The sequence below is a fragment of the Corapipo altera genome, unplaced genomic scaffold (assembly GCF_003945725.1).
Source record: "Corapipo altera isolate COAL_440 unplaced genomic scaffold, ASM394572v1 119, whole genome shotgun sequence".
Lineage (NCBI taxonomy): Eukaryota > Metazoa > Chordata > Aves > Passeriformes > Pipridae > Corapipo > Corapipo altera.
The window spans coordinates 51,592-68,310 of NW_020884985.1; the positions used below are offsets into that span (position 1 = coordinate 51,592).

At 38.6% G+C, this 16,719-nt stretch overlaps 2 protein-coding genes across 8 annotated transcripts in view; one reads left to right on the forward strand and one right to left on the reverse strand.

Moving 5' to 3' along the window:
* Positions 1-16,719, reverse strand: part of ZBTB41 (zinc finger and BTB domain containing 41) — a 72,458-nt gene that overhangs the window by 17,340 nt on the left and 38,399 nt on the right. For 2 of the 6 annotated variants that reach the window (XM_027666046.1, XM_027666047.1), the window contains exons 1-2: positions 4,313-11,673; positions 2,238-2,438 (exon numbers count right to left, since the gene is read on the reverse strand). The gene's annotated coding sequence lies outside the window, so the exon portion shown is untranslated. Of the gene's footprint in view, positions 1-2,237; positions 3,346-4,312; positions 11,674-16,719 lie in introns of those variants that run through there. The other 4 variants (XM_027666052.1, XM_027666051.1, XM_027666053.1 and 1 more) reach the window with 3 other exon arrangements.
* Positions 15,875-16,719, forward strand: part of CRB1 (crumbs cell polarity complex component 1) — a 97,206-nt gene continuing 96,361 nt past the window's right edge. For both annotated transcript variants that reach the window (XM_027666044.1, XM_027666045.1), the window contains exon 1: positions 15,875-16,285. In XM_027666044.1, coding sequence (XP_027521845.1) covers positions 16,210-16,285 — 76 coding nt within the window. In that variant the 5' untranslated portion in view covers positions 15,875-16,209. The remainder of the gene's footprint in view (positions 16,286-16,719) is intronic.

Below are 16,719 nucleotides of genomic sequence, written 5' to 3' on the forward strand. Positions count from 1 at the left end.
CACAAGGCCTCGCGCCGACGTGCGGCCCGGCGGGTAAAAATAGCGTGTGAAAGCCAGCAGCGCTCGCTCAAACAGCCGGCCAGCGCTGGTGACTCGGGATGGCCGAGTACTGCTCCACAGCACTGCTTTGAATTTGCTTTCTGCTTGAGTGTTGTGAAGCACAAGGACTTGCCAAATTCCCAGCTGTCGTGCTTCCTGTAGCTCATAAATTTAACATACAAGTCAATTGTCTAGTGTAATACAAGCTTAGAAAGAAATACTTTATATCACTTGTTTTAGTGCATGTTTCTCATGTAATTTTTGAGCACAGAACTAGGATTCTAAGTTATGAACGTGCAGAGAAAAGGACTTCCACTGTGTGCAAAACCAAAACATGCCATTACAAACCTAAACACTCACAAGCTATTTATTTCTGCACAGTAGTTGTGCTTTTACACCCCTTGCTAACAACCAGAATCCAGAGCAGAGTAAGAGAAATAAATGTAGTGTTTGCAGATTTTTCAAATAATGCACTCAGATCATTTTTCGAAACTGTTTAGCACCACAAACATAACAATTTAATACACAATCCAAAAATTCTGATCTTTGCTTTCCATGACCGAGAAAATATTCAGTATTACTGCTTTGAATTTGTCTTCTACTTGAGAATTTTAAAGCACTTCACAGAAGTTCTTGTGAAATCCCGTTTTCGAGCTTCCCGGGTGGCAAAAAGAGCAGCCCCAGGAGTGCCCCTGGCTTGGGGAGATCTACTCAGGGTGCAGTTCATCAGCATATGGAAGGCACTCAGCCTTCTGTTCTACCTCCATCCTTCCTGAGATAACCAACTGCTAGTGACAATGTGACACCGAAAATGGGTTTATTTTCCTGACAGCTTTAAAGAAGGATTAAACTTTATTCCACTGCGCATACTCTGTATTTATGACCTGTAAATCGATAGTGGTTGTCACTCAGCATAACAAACACAGCGTGACTTGCAGGTGTTGCATTTTTCCATAAAAATACTGAAAATTCTCAAAGCATTTGTTATGTCCTGAGTGTTGCTATACTGCCTGCACTCACAACACTGCATTTTCATTAAAGTCTACAATTATTTCACTTCAGGGGTTTTTTAATTTGTAATAGTACATTACAAATACAATATGTTTTAATATTAAACTATTTCAAATAATATTTTAAGTAGCATCAGTTCTTTCATTTAGTTATTACTCTTAAGTGAAACAACAGCATCAATATAAATAGAACAATCAATATTACTATGGTTTTCTTACACTGAAGACAAATATATGCTTGTGCTTGCCCAACTGTAATTTCTGTAGAGTCCCAGTTAAACTGTACATAAACCTAACAATGTTTCTCTATTTAATAAGTTTCTCCATTTTGATTTCGCATGGAAAAAGCAACTTCTGAGAGCAAGGCACTGTAAATTTAAAACTGAGCTTTACATTTCACTTTAATCTGAATAGCAGGCTCATAAAGACATCATTAGTGGGTATTGGCTTCCTGGGTCTTACAGTTTCCATAGCAAATAGCATCATTTGGAATGTATAAAACTATGTGCTTCATCAGTTTTCATGAATGAAGTGCATAAGGAAAATGCAGCCTTGATTAGAACTATTTTGCCAGCAAGAGTAACCAAGTTAGGAAAGTGTTCCGTGGAATAGCCCTGAGACTTGCTTAGTTTCTTCTTTGTTGGGGGGCATGGGGAGGAGGTTTTGCTTGGTTTTGGTTTGGGGGTTTTTTTCTTTAGATAACAACCTGATTCTTTTCCTTTATTTGTTGCTGATATTATTTACTCTGTGTTGAGTCCAATGTGGTTTCTTGGCAGTCTACAAAGCATCTGTGTCTACTTGCCAAATTGTACAAGTTCAGCAGGCATTTTGACTTAGCACAAGCCTAGGTAACACTTTTTTTCTTTCGCTGTTTTATGATACATGAAGGACTTAGTTCAAAGAAAAGTCATACAGTGCTAAGTGATCCATTACCATGCCTGGCATTGCTGCAGTAATTACACTCTAGAAACAAAATGTCCTTGAACCCTCAGTTCATTGTGGTTCTTTCAGCATTAAGTCTTTTACAGTTAAAGCTGTACAGGCAAAATGCAACTATATTAATCCTTTTTGTTCCTATGCTTATTACTAAATTTTCTTGCCAGTTAATAGAATATCCCACATAAATTAAAAAGCTGGCTTTTATGTTAACTAGAGACAGCATCAATCAAAGAATAAGCACTTGCTCACCTCTGTGAGACTGTACAGAATTTGCAGATGCAGCTGCGTAGATTTGTCCAAGAAAACAACATATTTATCAAATAAATAGTCTTGAATTGTTGGAAATTAAGAAGTAGCTTTGTGCAAGAGGGTTTGGTGTTGGAGGAGACAGTTTCATCTTGAAATACTTGTTCTACAGCTCAAAATCTTCAACCCTGAGATATAGTGAAACTAGAAATAACAGATATTTTAATCAAAAGACAGATAGGAAATCAACTCTGAAGTTAAGCACTTAGCTGCCTACCAAACAGAAATAAAATTACATAAAAATACCATGCAGGTTTTAAGACATGACTGAGTAATTTCAGTTTATTCCCAATATATCCTTTAACAGATGATCACTGTAAGTATCCAGTTGTAAATCTAGTAGCACAAACAATCACATCCTCTTCCAGCCACCTTTACTTTGGCCACAACATTTTTGCTAAGGTAAATGTCTCTCTAGGAATTCTGTAGCTAATTTGCCATGGATTCATACTGCTGAAACATGACCCATTCTGTCATTCTTCCTTTTTGTATCCCAGATGTGTCAGTGATGGGTGGGACCTAGGGAGGAACCCACAAAGCCTATACTTCCTCCAGTCTGAGATTTTTCTGTATTTTACTGCCAATCACCACATACACACAAATGTTTCAAATTAGGCTGTGAAGTGAAAGGGTTATAAGACTGTCTAGAGACTCCAACAAGTTTTCTAGCCAACAGTGCTGAATAAAGTCCATTGCTGGAACCATTGCCAAGAAATTCTTTCACATAGGCCATGAAAAGACCACCCAGGTCTCTCAATTCAGGACTCTTTGGGGCACTAATCAGCTGGAGGCTGGTTGTACTATTATGGATGTTTGACATGTGAGTCATGTTGATCAGGCTTCTCCCGTTGTCTCTCTCTCTAAAGTGCAGCAAGTGAAATGTGGAGAGAAGGAGGTCAGATCCACTCTGACTGTATCAGCTTGCCTCACTTCACCTGGAAAGTTTAGTGCAAGGAAGGGTGGACACTGTGCCTCTGCTTGGGTTTTGTTCTCTGGAGTGTTCTGTTGGCAGACATGGGTTGAATAACAATGATCTTGGCCATTCCCACCTCTTTCTGGGGGATTAATGCAGTGTGGAAGTTGCAGAGAGCTGTATGGTCACAGACTCCACAGAGCAAATTTCCTCCTGGGATGTTAATCCAGTGCAGCCCTGAGGTGAAATTAGCAGGGGCTAGGAACAAGGCACTTAGTGCTGTCACAATACTGCAGATGCGCTGTCTTTAAAGTGTGAACTCAGTACTAGGCTAGCTCTACAAGTAGATTCATAGGTGCACTGCATTGCTTTCACACTTTGAAAAATATATCCACTGAGGAAATCCTTGGGTAGAGAGAAATTGCCCATGTACTTTCCTGCCATCCATGCCTGCTCCACACAATCCACTAGTGCTTGGCAATCCAGGGGAAAGGAGGGAGAGGAAAGCTGAACGAAAGAGAATAACATTGGAGGAAATATCTGTCTGCCCTCTGCTGATGTAAGTCTTAAGCAGTGCTACAAAATTATTGTAAATTAAAGCTGTACTCCCTGCCTGAAACTGTGTAAAGAATAAACAAGGACTTAGCACATTTTTTGTTGTTATTTTGAGTGATCCTTTCAACAGAGTACATTAAACCTTTTGCAATAATACACCACTAGCATCAAGAGGTGTTTTCCTTTAAGCAAAGCAAGAATTAGGGAGAAATGTAATATCTTTTATTAGTTCAGATGGTGTATGTCACTGTTGGAAATAAAAACAGTGCCCCAGCTTTGGGCACATGACCTTGAAAAGGCTTAATGTGTCCAAAATCATCTTTATTTTTCCAGCCATATAAGCTGGTAAGGAAAAGGTACTCCCTATTGTCTCTCCCAATAAATCCTGCCTTGTTTCTAGCCTTAAAACCACTGTGACAGCAACAATATTATCAAATTTTCAGTAAAACAAGCAAAACCAGACTTTCCTGTACATATATAATACTAGTTCTCAAAAAGGTACTATAGAAATGTATAAGGTAAAGAGCTTGAAAGTGTTTCTCTGTCTTACATTGCTGCATTTCCATTGCACTGTGCAACGAGAGACCTGTAAAGCTGCCGGAGCACCCTGTGTGCTGAGGGCCTGTTATGAGACAACAAGAATTCCAGTAATGGAGGATAGCAGAGGGCTGATGTCACTGTCACTTTTTTCAGTCAACCAGAAACCAATTATCCCTGGCTGACAGGCCCAATTAAATCATCGGGCAGAGGGAAATGCCAGCTATTCTCCCCTAGAGTTAGGTAATTGGGGCTTTATTACAGTCAGACCTGGTGCTGTCTGTTGGGCCATAGAATACAAGTAAGAGCCATTCTAGTCTGTCTGTCTATCTGTCTGTCTGTCTCTCTCTCTCTCCATCCTTTCCACAAACATTAATCTATTTTTAATCCCTAAGAAAAGTAGTTACATTTTACATAAAAAATAATAATCTTTTAATATATATTCTCTGTCACAGTATGAACCCGAAGATCCTTTTATCTCTTCAAGTTTATAGATAACGTGAAGTTAGGAGTTCTGTCATAGAAGGCCTCAGGTGATGGCTGTGTAATGATTTATACTTAAGATCCCACGTTTTTTATCTAGTACTCTTGCAAGGATATAGAAAGTTTTCAGCTCATACTACTTCGAAACTTAAGAGCATGCTTGACATAGTATTAGGCTGATGTACTGAGGGGTTGCCTAATTCACTGTATGGATTGTTTGGAGCTGAAGAAATGAGGCACTAAGATGTCAAAGTCCATTCTTGTTCAGGTTAGCACTTAGTTGTGGCCCACCAAGGTCTTAAGAAAAGCATTGCTTGCAATGACACAAGGAAGAGGTCCTGAACTAACTAGTTCATTTTAACTACCAAGTTTAAATGCTTCTTTAATATTATAAGCAGTGCAGCTATGTTAACACCAAATTCCAGATGAGCTAAATGCCCTGTATCTGTTATCCAGCCTAGCTAATTTAGAGTACAGCACAATGCAACCAGACTATTTATGCCTGGACATAAACACCTTCTTGAAATCCATATGAAACAGAACTGCGTTCCCAGGGAAAACCAGCTCCTGTGTCTTCCCATAATGCAGTTCTGTCACATACCTGTCCATCCTATTGACCTGCAATTCCTTTGCCAAGTCAGAAAAGACCTCTGCTGTGCTTGCAGCATCTCTGTTCATGCTACAGAGCCAATCTGTTTGTGCTGGATGAGGTGGATGCCACTTCATTTGAGCTACACAGTCAAGCACTTGCAGAACACTTCCATTGCCCAGTAGAACACAGAATTTGGTGCACAGGTTAAGCTACAACTATATGCATGTAGAAACGTCTCTGTACAAGGTGCTCAGTGATTTGTATTTAAGAGTAAAAAACCCATTTGCTATTGAAGACTTTTCAGAAATAGGGTATAATGCATAGAAGTTTCTGAATGGGATAAAAAATTAGAAGGCTGACAATTGTAATTTCTTGGAAGGCTAGCACATGAAGCTGATAAATTACCATCAGCTTTTAAGCTTTTGTGTCTTTGGATAACACCTGCTATGTAATTTTAAGGACAGCTAGAAACAGCCATATAGGCTAATCAGCTCAGTGTTTATCAAGGCTTCCCAGAGCTCTTCTCCTTCCCTTTGTGATGAACTGGACATAGTTACAGTTGTCAGGCAATCAAAATCCATCTCTCTGCTAGAGAGGCATGGTGCTTCGAGGTGTAGGAGGAGATTAAGATGCTATTCTGCATTCTCCTGAATCTGTGTAATTTGTAGATGCTATTGGTTTTGAATTATAAAGATATGTATAATCTACAATACATTTTCCACCAAAGACACACAACTGCAGAAATTTAAGGATGTTTTAGGGTTAGATGTGTATTTTAACTGCCATTGCTTATTTGTCTGAGCTAAATTTACATCTTCTATGATGCATTGCCTGTTTACTCACAGTCAGGATGAAAGGCTGCAGTTTCGAAGCTTATGTCTTGTGTAACTCTGCTCACTGTAAGAAACAATCATTACATAATGAAAGCATTACATCTGTTTGTTTCTGAACAATCATTATAGTGTAAGTGAGAATTTCAGGACCCTCTTTTATTTATGTGACATTCAATATCTGCTTTCTTAATTACATTTGAATTATTTAATTACAACATTTTCCTAAGAAAATATAATTAGATTCTGATATCAAGAGGCAGACTGTAAGTATATTAATTAGGCTTTGAGGCCACTATTAAAAACCTGGAGCAAGACAAATTTGCTTCCAGTCAAAAAAGCAGTAGTTAGAATGTGCACTGTGCAAGCACACAGCACAAAGAAAAATGTTTTAACTAAAATAAAAAGGGGAATGCAGAATTAATTCTGCTTTGTTAGCAATCCAATATACATAAACACCCAGACTGTACAAGAAGCTTGTATGAGAGATTGCTACAGAAAAGTTGTTTTTAAAGAACAGTCATTCCAAAGTAAGTATAACACCACGGAATAATCCTGTGACAATCGCCTTGCAACAATGACCTTCCCAAATGAAAAATGAACCAAACCAATTGGCTGCCTGGGGTGTCACTGGAGCTAAACCCATTTCAGTTAATTTCGGAACACTGTGGTTGGTTGTATATCTCTTTTGGTGTAGCTGGTTGTTATTCCAAGATTAATGTTATTTCATCTAGAAAGAAACATGCATTTCCAATGAAAACAGCTGAGGGGGAGAACCAGTTCTTAATTTTCCTTTATTAGGCTAAATTGATAGAGTACTGTAACCCTTCAAAAGGCTAGTTGCTTTCCTTCTGGAGGAGATATGATTGCTCATATCCTTTTCTATTGTTGAATTTTATGCTACCCATCTGTTTGCTAACAGTGGAGCAGCTTTGCCAACCTCAGCCACAACAACCTGGGTGCTTTGAGACCTGCTGGATTCAGTGGTGAAAGGGCTGACAGAAACTTGGGTGCCTTTATGTACTAAAGATTTGCTATTGCTTTTCCTCTTCTGAGTGTTTTTTAAATTCTGCTTATACTAGTGCATTTTATTTGAATCAAGATAGGGAGAAGAGAGTTCAAAGTAAATCTGGGAGTGAGAATGCTTTCCTCTCCTCTGAAAATATTTTCCTTTTCCTGAACTAAACCACAGATTGGAATCTTTAATATTTGTTTATTACCTTAAAAATGTGTGATATTGCATTAGCTTAAAGGTTTGGTTGGAGGAATCTTAATTTATGTCTCAAACTTTTGAAAACACTTTAAAATTATTTTATCTGTACAAAGGAAAAAAAATAGCAAGAAGGTTATACCTTTTAAAATTGCCAGAACTTTTCTTATCAGCAATTTTCAAATAAAAGATGGTTAAACCCCCCCACAACAAAACATACACACACACACACAAAACAAATTAACAAACCCCTATCCTCTTTCTTCTGAAAGGCTCCAAAAATTTCTGGCCAGCTCCACTTCAAAGACTAGGTGGTTAAGGGAGACCACCATCCAACTTTTAATTTCTGCCCAGTTTTTGGAAAATATCTCTCCCATTTACAGTGGCATACGGTACAAAACAATTGTGCTCACTTTTTCTCATGATAAATGTGAATGGAGAAATTTGTCTCATATTATGCATAGAGAACATATCAAATTTGCATTGATATTGTTTGGCCATTTTTTTCTTCCTATCTTGAATTACAAGTGTAACATCTATTTTCAGAATCAGCGTGGCTTCTAACACATAGAGGGATATGATCCTAAAGAAATGCCAGACTGTTAGAGGGTCACACTGAGTGACCACAAATAGTGCAGTCTGCTAGACTAGTTATTTCCATAGCTTATAATGTAGAGAAGAGCAGATAGAGTATGTTCTGCATTCCCAGCCTTTGGAAAATTAATTTCATTTCTTGAACAACTAGCTGATTGTGATTGCCATGTCATAACAAAATTTGGCATAATTCATGTAGGTTATTGGTTCCTATCTTATTTAAATACAGTGTTTTACAAGGACATGGTATGTTAATCTACTTCATCAAGTTGATACTGAAGCCTGACTTTGCTGCTGCAGGAGTAGAGGGGGTCAAGGTTAACATAGCTCATGTTTATCCATTCTTCAGTAGTCAGATGCTGCCAGAGGCTATTTCATTCACTCCAATTAATCTTATTTGTTTAAAAAGAGTTAGCTGTAAAAAGAGTTAACTCTGTCTTTAGTCTACAGTTCATTTAGCAACTTACAGGGCTACAGTTTTGAAAGAGCTCAGCATTTGCTGTTCTTCAGACATGTGAGTTATCCCTATAGGTTTAGCTGAGGACTAAAAGTTTTTCAAAAGTCCTGTGGAGTGTGGAGTTTCTCCTTCCTCTGTCACACCAGCGCTTAACATCCTCAATTCTGAGAGCAGCTGAAAGCTAAGAGGAAACCTTACCCTGCCAGGATGAGGAGCTGCTGCAACACGTACAGGACATGCTGCTGTGAGAACTCCTTGTTTCCTACTGTGAACACATCTTTTTTAAACAACTTGCTTATAACCAAGGTACTGAAGTTGCAGTTTCTGACAGCAAAATGGTATTTCTCTGATAGTGGTAATTACATTAGAAGTGCTAGCTTAGAAATTCCTGTATTCCAGAAACTCAGAGTCTCAGATTTAGAAGTCTCAGTCCCACAAAACTATATTTGGTGAATGTTGGTGCTAAAGTCAAATCTGAGTGCTAAGGCAAGACCTCTCAGCAGCTGCCTGTGCAAAAAATCATAATCACCCAGGCTTCCACTGTATTGGAAGAAGTTACTACAAAAATGCCGTATATTACTCAAAGAAAAAAAAAAAAAAAGGTGAAGAAGTCTTGATACCCAGGAAAATGGAAAGCACTGTGTGAAATTCAGCATATGCAAAGATCTCAGCCTGCCCACACACAAAAATTAAGATGCAGTTCAGCAACAAACTACCTGGTGATATAAGGGGCTTTCTGGATCCTGGCAGAATCTAAGTCAGTTACAGTAGTAACATCTGCTCTTTCCCCCTCTTGCATCCAACATGATGCTTAGAGATCAAATTGTGCCACCTCCATCCAGGGAGTGTTTTCCTTTCACTGGCAGGGAAACATGGTGACATCACATACATCATCATCACTGAGGTCAGTATCACCACCCCTGATTAAAATAGGTGTGAGATAATCTGAATCAACACAAGTGTGGAAGCCAGAATATTTCATTTTACCTTGTGAACAATATAATTGAAACTGACAAACTTTCAGGATTTAGTTTGCAACAAAACTGCAACCTTTGAGAAATGCATTGGCATTAAGATGAATGCTGTCTTAACCAATACTTGGCAGAAACTTGAATTCCCTTTGGGGCACTTACTGTTACTTATTGTTCCCATAATATTATCTAATACTTTAACACAGAGGCCAAGATTCCCAAGAGGAATTTAGTGCTTGCCAGGACCCAGACTGAGACACTTCAGAGATGCCTACAAGGAAATTTTGCTTTGCACTTTCTGGAAGTCTGAACATCCTTCAACTGAAAACCTGCAAATCAAAGGGCTCCAAATCGTCAGAGGCTTTTCAAAACCTTGTGACAAACAGTCAATATACAATGACTGAATATAGAAAAACCAAAAAAAAAAGAGGGATATTAGTGATCATGAAAAATTAAGAAGCTTCTGTATTTGTCTGTTACAAATATTACTTTTTGAGGATTACTGTGGTTTGCATTTCCATTGCAAATTTCACTGCCTCAAAATGATTTGTCACTGCAAGCACAGAAAAGTAAAAGCAGGGAAATAAATTGTTTCTTGGCCCTCAGCCCAATGCTTGTCCTGTGAAACCAAGTGGGTTGTCAGGTTTCTCTATTTGTGAAGACCAAAATTCAAACAACAGTTTCAGAAGCGTCTCCTCCTTCCCAGCCTCTCCATATGACTGTAATTAGCATCCTGCCTTGTCCCTAGGACAATTACAGTATTTACCAGAAGTAAAACGTTTACATATAAAGTGTGTGTTAAAATCAAGCATATTTGGTTACTAATCCTGCCTTTCTGACTCTTTCTCCTCTTTTACACTGTTGCGTGATGGAATTGTCTGAATTCCTTGTGAAATCACTTAGTATTGATTGTTGCTTGACTATACAACTATCTCCTCTGCAATAGATGGGTTTTTCAATTTAATTAATGTTTAGGTCTTTCTGGTTTGTGATATCTCACTCCAAAGGAAATTAAAAAACATAATTAGAAGAGGATCTGTAAGAATGTTAACATGTCTACTCTTCTGAAGTGAAAAGCATAGAGGGAAAAATAAATGTACAGCCCATTTAGATTTAATATATCAGTGCTTTTGTAAAAACACTATTTGCCTCATTTTCTCAAGCAGTCCTATAACCTTGACACTCACAGGAAGCTTATTGGTACAGACAAAAACTTCCTGATTATCCGGTTCATTAGCAGCAAGGTACAGAATACTAATTGCCAATTTTCATCTGCATTGACAAGGTCTGACCGAGCATTCATCTGACAGCGGAATTGCTTCCCTGGTAATGCTTCCTGCTTCCCTGCTTCCTGATACCTGCTTCCCAGCCACACAAAATGCAACAAAAATATGTTATTTCACAAAAATTAATCAAAGATTAAAATAAGTGAATCACACGCTGTTGAGTTCTGCAGGTCCCGGGGGAATCCTGTCATGCCTTACACAGCCACTTTGTTTTGTCTTCCTAAGTGTAAAATACTCAGGAGAGACTTCATATGAAAACACAACAAAGCAACTTAAACCCCTTGCCAGAAATGCAATAATTTGAACAGCATGCACCTTAACTAGTTCCTGGCCATGAGCAAGTACGAAGTACTTCAGGCAAATACTGCTTGAAGTGAGCGTAGTTGAAAATACACTTGGCAGTCAAGGCTGGTTATTGCTCCCACCATTTCTATCACATCCAAAATTATATATATCTGAGGGAATTAACTTGACATTCCTGTAATCTTTGGCTAAATTTATATTTTAGGTTAGCAGGTAGAAACCTCTCATTATTTAATAGGAAAGTGGCTACGCGGAGAAGCAAAAAAGTAGTCATAATTTCAAAAAATGTATTACATTTAAGGAAGCAATATACTTGGCAGATCCTGCAAAATAATTTTACATTTTCAGATAAAGCCCTTCAGTTTTATTAAAAACTTTATAATCTGAAAAGTGGCAGAAGTGGAAGCTTGTGTTCTGCTGGGTCTTCTGGAAGAGAATGTTCTGTTTTGAGGTGCTGCTCAGGCTGAGGAGGAAATAAAAAGAGCAAAGCAAGAGCTCAAAGGGAAAACCCCAAATATTTACACACCCTAGTAAGAAGTAAAAAGAGGCTCAAAAGAAGTAATATTTGTAATATAAGAAGTTAAATATAATCACAAAATATTTATCTGTGGAAAAGTACGGGCCAAGGGAATTTCCAACTGTCTCTTGCCCAGTGCTCCCGTGGATGGTGAACTTGTTGTGGGAAATCAATACACCGAGTTGTCCTTGTTGCAAGAGGCCTAGTTAAAATGCAAATAGATCTATAGCAGTTTTGAATATGAGATAACTTCCTGTTACAGCACAACTCTCTATCCACAAGAACTTATAGCCATCCCTTAATCACATTGGTTTATCTATTATATTGGTTTGTCCATTTGTAATCACCTAAAGTGCTACAAGCTGAAGATAAAAAGAGTTACCTATTTTATGAAAAGGGTACAAGTACCATAAACAGGGAGATGATCTGGATGATCTGGTCAGGTCCATTGTTCTAGAACCCATCATCCTGAGTTTTAAGTAAATACTTCAGAAGGTATTTTAATGCCCGAACCATGATATCAGACCAGAGTAACTTCATACCCTAATAGTCCAGAGTTTTCCATGAATGAAGCTCTCCCAGTGGAGATCCCCAGTGAAATTCAGAATCCCAGTTTCATCTGTGATGAAATTCAGCAAGAACTTAAGAGAAGATGTACACAAGAAGCACCATTGAATGCTAGTAAGAAAATCAAAGATCCTTGATAAAAACAAGGACCCTTTTATAAAAAGGCTTTCTGCATTAGGTATTCAAAACTGGGGAGCGAGCAAATATAGGCTAGAGCTTGTGCAAGAAATCTAATGCTATGTTCAGAGGATCACAGGATCATATGGTGGGAAGGGACCAGTCTAGTTTGATCAGGTCACAAAGGACCCTTGTCCAGCTGAGTTTTGCATATCCCAAACCTCTCTAGGCAATGTTATCTTTAGCTCAGTCCCTCTTCCACTCTTCCGTGAAATCACCCACCTGTTCCTGAGTAATTACCAGTGCTTTGCTTCCAGTGAACAAAAAGATTCAATAAAATCTTCAGGTTAGTCATCATAAGGCATTTTGTAAACTTACGTCTTCCACTTGTGAGGGAATTTTGCACTTTATATGAATTATTTAACTATTCTAATTTCTGTTCATTTTGTAGTTTAGATTAAGACTACCAGAACATTTTACAGACTGGAAAAGAAGTACCAATTACTGAAGAAAATCACCTATAAATATATTTGACCTAGAAGGCACAGGATGGTGTCAATAAAAATTGCACTTTAAATTGGAACGATATTGAAAAATCAGAAAACAACATGCTTAGCAGTGAGAGGCAGAAGATACACGATTAATTAGTACTGCTGTCATCTGAAAATTGAAAACGGTGCTTATGTCAGGAAACAAAAGATGTTAGATAATGAAACTTGTAGGACAGAGTTGAGTAAAATATTTCAGAAGAGATGACACTGACTCGTACAGTCTGATACTACACCACTCCATAATTATTGCACAGAGGCAAACAGAACCAAAAAGGCACCACTTAAGTGAAAGCAAATGGCAGCACAAACCCTTTTTCCCTGAGAAAATGGCACAGTCTTTGACTTTTATGACTTCAGAATCTCTTCAAAGCTAAGCTGTACTGAGAAAGCATGGAAATTAGATTTAGATGTTATGTTTCACTGGGTACAAATGATATTAATGCAGAAATTCAAACCTTATCCTGTAGGCAACTTCAAGGAATCAGTGATAAATTAATCTAGTTCATTCCCCATTAAATTCTGCGATATGAATGGCTCATGAAGAAGAAGAAACAGTTGAAAAAAGGCATTGAGAAATGCAGAGTTAAGTTTCAAAGAGGTTGAAAAAGCAGCTCTTTTGGTTATCCTGAAAGCAATTACAATGTAATAGCTTTCAAAAGACCTATGATGTGTTCATACACTTACTGTATGTTTTGTAATTACCAGAGTTACACGGCAGGTTATTTAATTCCAATGTCAACATATGTGTTAACACATGACAGATAAGTTCTCAGACCAGTGGCATAACTTCATGTCTCAGAACTGCTAAGTTTGCTTAGAGTACAGATTTTACATATACTTGTACGATTTTCAGAAAAATATCCAAATTTAATAGATGTGACTGTTCCATTGCAGTACTTACCATATATTCCTCAGAACCGAAAGCTTCGTATTTGCTTAAATTTTGTGTCTGTCTTTCTGAATATTCAAAGGATTTGTTTTTTTGAATTGATATGAATCTGTAGGTCTTCAGATCAAATATATTCTACCAACTGTTGTATGTATGCCTTCTTCCTTAAACTTCTAGATTAGTACACTAATGTTTCTCTAGTAAAGGTGAAATTAATTTAATCAGCAGTTGTAACCACAATAAGATGACATAACAAATTCCTGTTAATGGAGACTATTTCAATAAAAACAGTTTTGTAATTGTTCAAAATTATATCAGAGAATGTTGTTGTTCTAAGTAAGTTATATAATGGCAAATTTAAATACTAATGCGCTTAAAGCAGGCAATCAGCACTGACTCAACTGCATAATTTAGCCCAACAGAAGAATTCCCAGATGACAGAGTACTATTTTCATGCTCACATTGGAATGCTTATGTATTTTACTAGATAATTTCAAACAGAAACTAAATAGACAGATGACAGGGAGAGGGAAATATCCAAACAACTATAAATGTAAATAGAAAACAAAAGGTATTACGAAAAGTGAAAGAGCTGAAAACTACAATTCACCATTTAATTATATTTAACTTTATAGTTGTCTAAGTAATTTCCTCCAGGAATACTTTTCATCATAATGTTCCTAGCCTATGAAATTTGGCCAGGAAATTCAGCCTGGGTTGCCATTAGAGAGACCAGCGCTGGTGGGTGCAGCAAGGAGGCTCAGGGAAGTGGGAGTGTGGAGGCTTCCTGGGAAGCAGAAGTGGTAGAGCTGCTGGAGCCAGGAGAAGGGGAAGAGGGGTCTGGAAAGATGTGCCACAAAGCCAGCAGTGAATGAGTGCAACTGCACAGGAATGAGATGGGAAAGAAGGAAGAACCTTGCAGCAGGAGAAATTTTAAAATTATTCAGTTCACTGAGCTGAATGAGTGGATGTAAAAGTACCTGCCAATTATAAACAGCTTTCATGAGTTCACGTTGGTATCAACAGTCTGCTCCCTGCTCACCTGAGGCCCTCAGCATATGCTTGACTTTCAGTCTGCTCAGTTCAGTTAAGTGTACATGTAAAGTTAAACTCATTATCAAAGGCTTCCTGAACTGGGGGTTAAGATTTCGCTGAAGTGGAGAGGATGAAAGACAATATCAATGTATTGAGTGTTATCTATTTACAGTAGCATAACCTAGCAATGGCCAAGCAGACTTTTCAGGCTGTTCCTGGGCTTGAGAATGCCTGGTTTCTTCACTGAGCCAAGGAGGGCAAATGCCAAGAGCCAGGAAGACTGGTAGAGGTGAAGGTGGTAGAAAGAGTAGTTTCACTGCCAAATGGGCAGATCATCTCTGTCTTGGCCTCAGAGCTGGAATGGTGCTACAGCAGTCACTGCTGTGGTACAGCTTACCCATAGTGAACATACAAACTGGGTTTGTGAGATCCCAGAAGGCCGGCATTTGTACTGGACCATCGACTGACTATGGCTGCTGGGGCTGTTGCTGTCCTCCCTCACTTTCGCTTCTGCTAGAGCAGGCTGAGGTTTTAATACCTGTGAACAAAGTTGTGATCAATGGATGAGGCATTGGACATAGAGACAACTTTGGGCAGAAACAGGGGGAGAAGGCACCGCGCTGCGCTGCCATGGCAGCTGGGGAAGGCTCCCCCGAGTATAAGCAGACTGGTGACACTTGCACCAGTCACAGTTGTTTAAGGCCAGTTCTGGCTAAAAACAAACATCCATCCCCTGCTCTCCTCCCCTTCTCTTATCAATCGTACTATGTCACCTCCTGATTCTGTAAGTGACTGGTTCCTCCATGAGCTGTTCGAGATTAAAATACAACCTGATGACGCTCAGAGGTCCTGTGCCAGTTCCCAGTTATTGTGCTTTTTAGTGAATCCAGTGTAAACAACAACAACAAAAACAGAAAATACTATGGAAGAGAACAGGCTAACACCTGACTACTGAAAAGACTGCGAATGGGGATGTTTCATCTTTTCACTTCATATGCTAATGATGTGAGATCCAGAAAAAACTCAGAAAGCAGAGTGTTTGTTAGCTGACTGTGCAAGAAAGCATCAAGTGTTTGCACTATGAATTAGAAGGAGTGTCGTGTAGTGGGGGGTTACTAGCAGGTAATGAGTGATATCTGTTGAGCTGCTAAGAGCGCACAGTGCTGTATCTGCGGTGCGGTGGCAGCCAGGCTGAGTGCACCATTCCCCACACAGTTCCGCAGCAGACAGCCGGGAAGAGACTCCAGTCCAGCTCGCAGACAAATCTGCACCAGGTTTGAAAAATCACTCGGACCGGCCGAAGTAAAACCTTAACAAGCACAAGTGCCTTTTGAATCAAAGTCTGCAGGTTTGCAGTCCACAGGCTGATGAGGGGCACAGGCAAAGATGGCTTGTAGGGGGCTGGGTGCCTTGGGTATGCCCTTAGTTTCAGAGATGAGGAGAAAGCAGTGAGGATCAGCACCAGCCCTTTGGATAACAGGCAACTCAGCGGAGAATGTCCTATCAAGATGAATATGGCTCATTCAAGAATTAACTCTCTACTCATCTTCTACCTCAGTTTTTTGCTGCTCATCCATTTAAAAAGTAAGATTTGCACTTTTTCTTATTGTTCTGACATGTCCTCTGGGTAGATGGTTAGACAGGCACTTCTAGCAGGAAGCTTGTGTTGTCAGAAGGCTTTAAAAATTTGATGGAGATGCCAAAAAGATTTGGTCTGTGAAACTAAGTTGTATGAACTCATTGTTTTGTAGCTTTTCCAATGCTTAAACTATTTTTTTTTCTAAATCAGGAATGAAAGCATTTTGTTGTTCAAATATTGAATGTACAGCAATAAATTGTTCTGCTAAAACTGTACCTATACTTTAAAGTCTGCTTTTTGATACCACTCATGCAATAAATCTAAACATTTCTAATTAAAATCGAGAGTAATTTATCCTTTTCTAAAGCTGTTTATGTAATGTATTTTAGTATTATTCCTCTATTATATATGCTTTTTTAATTACAGCCTCTAGAGAAAG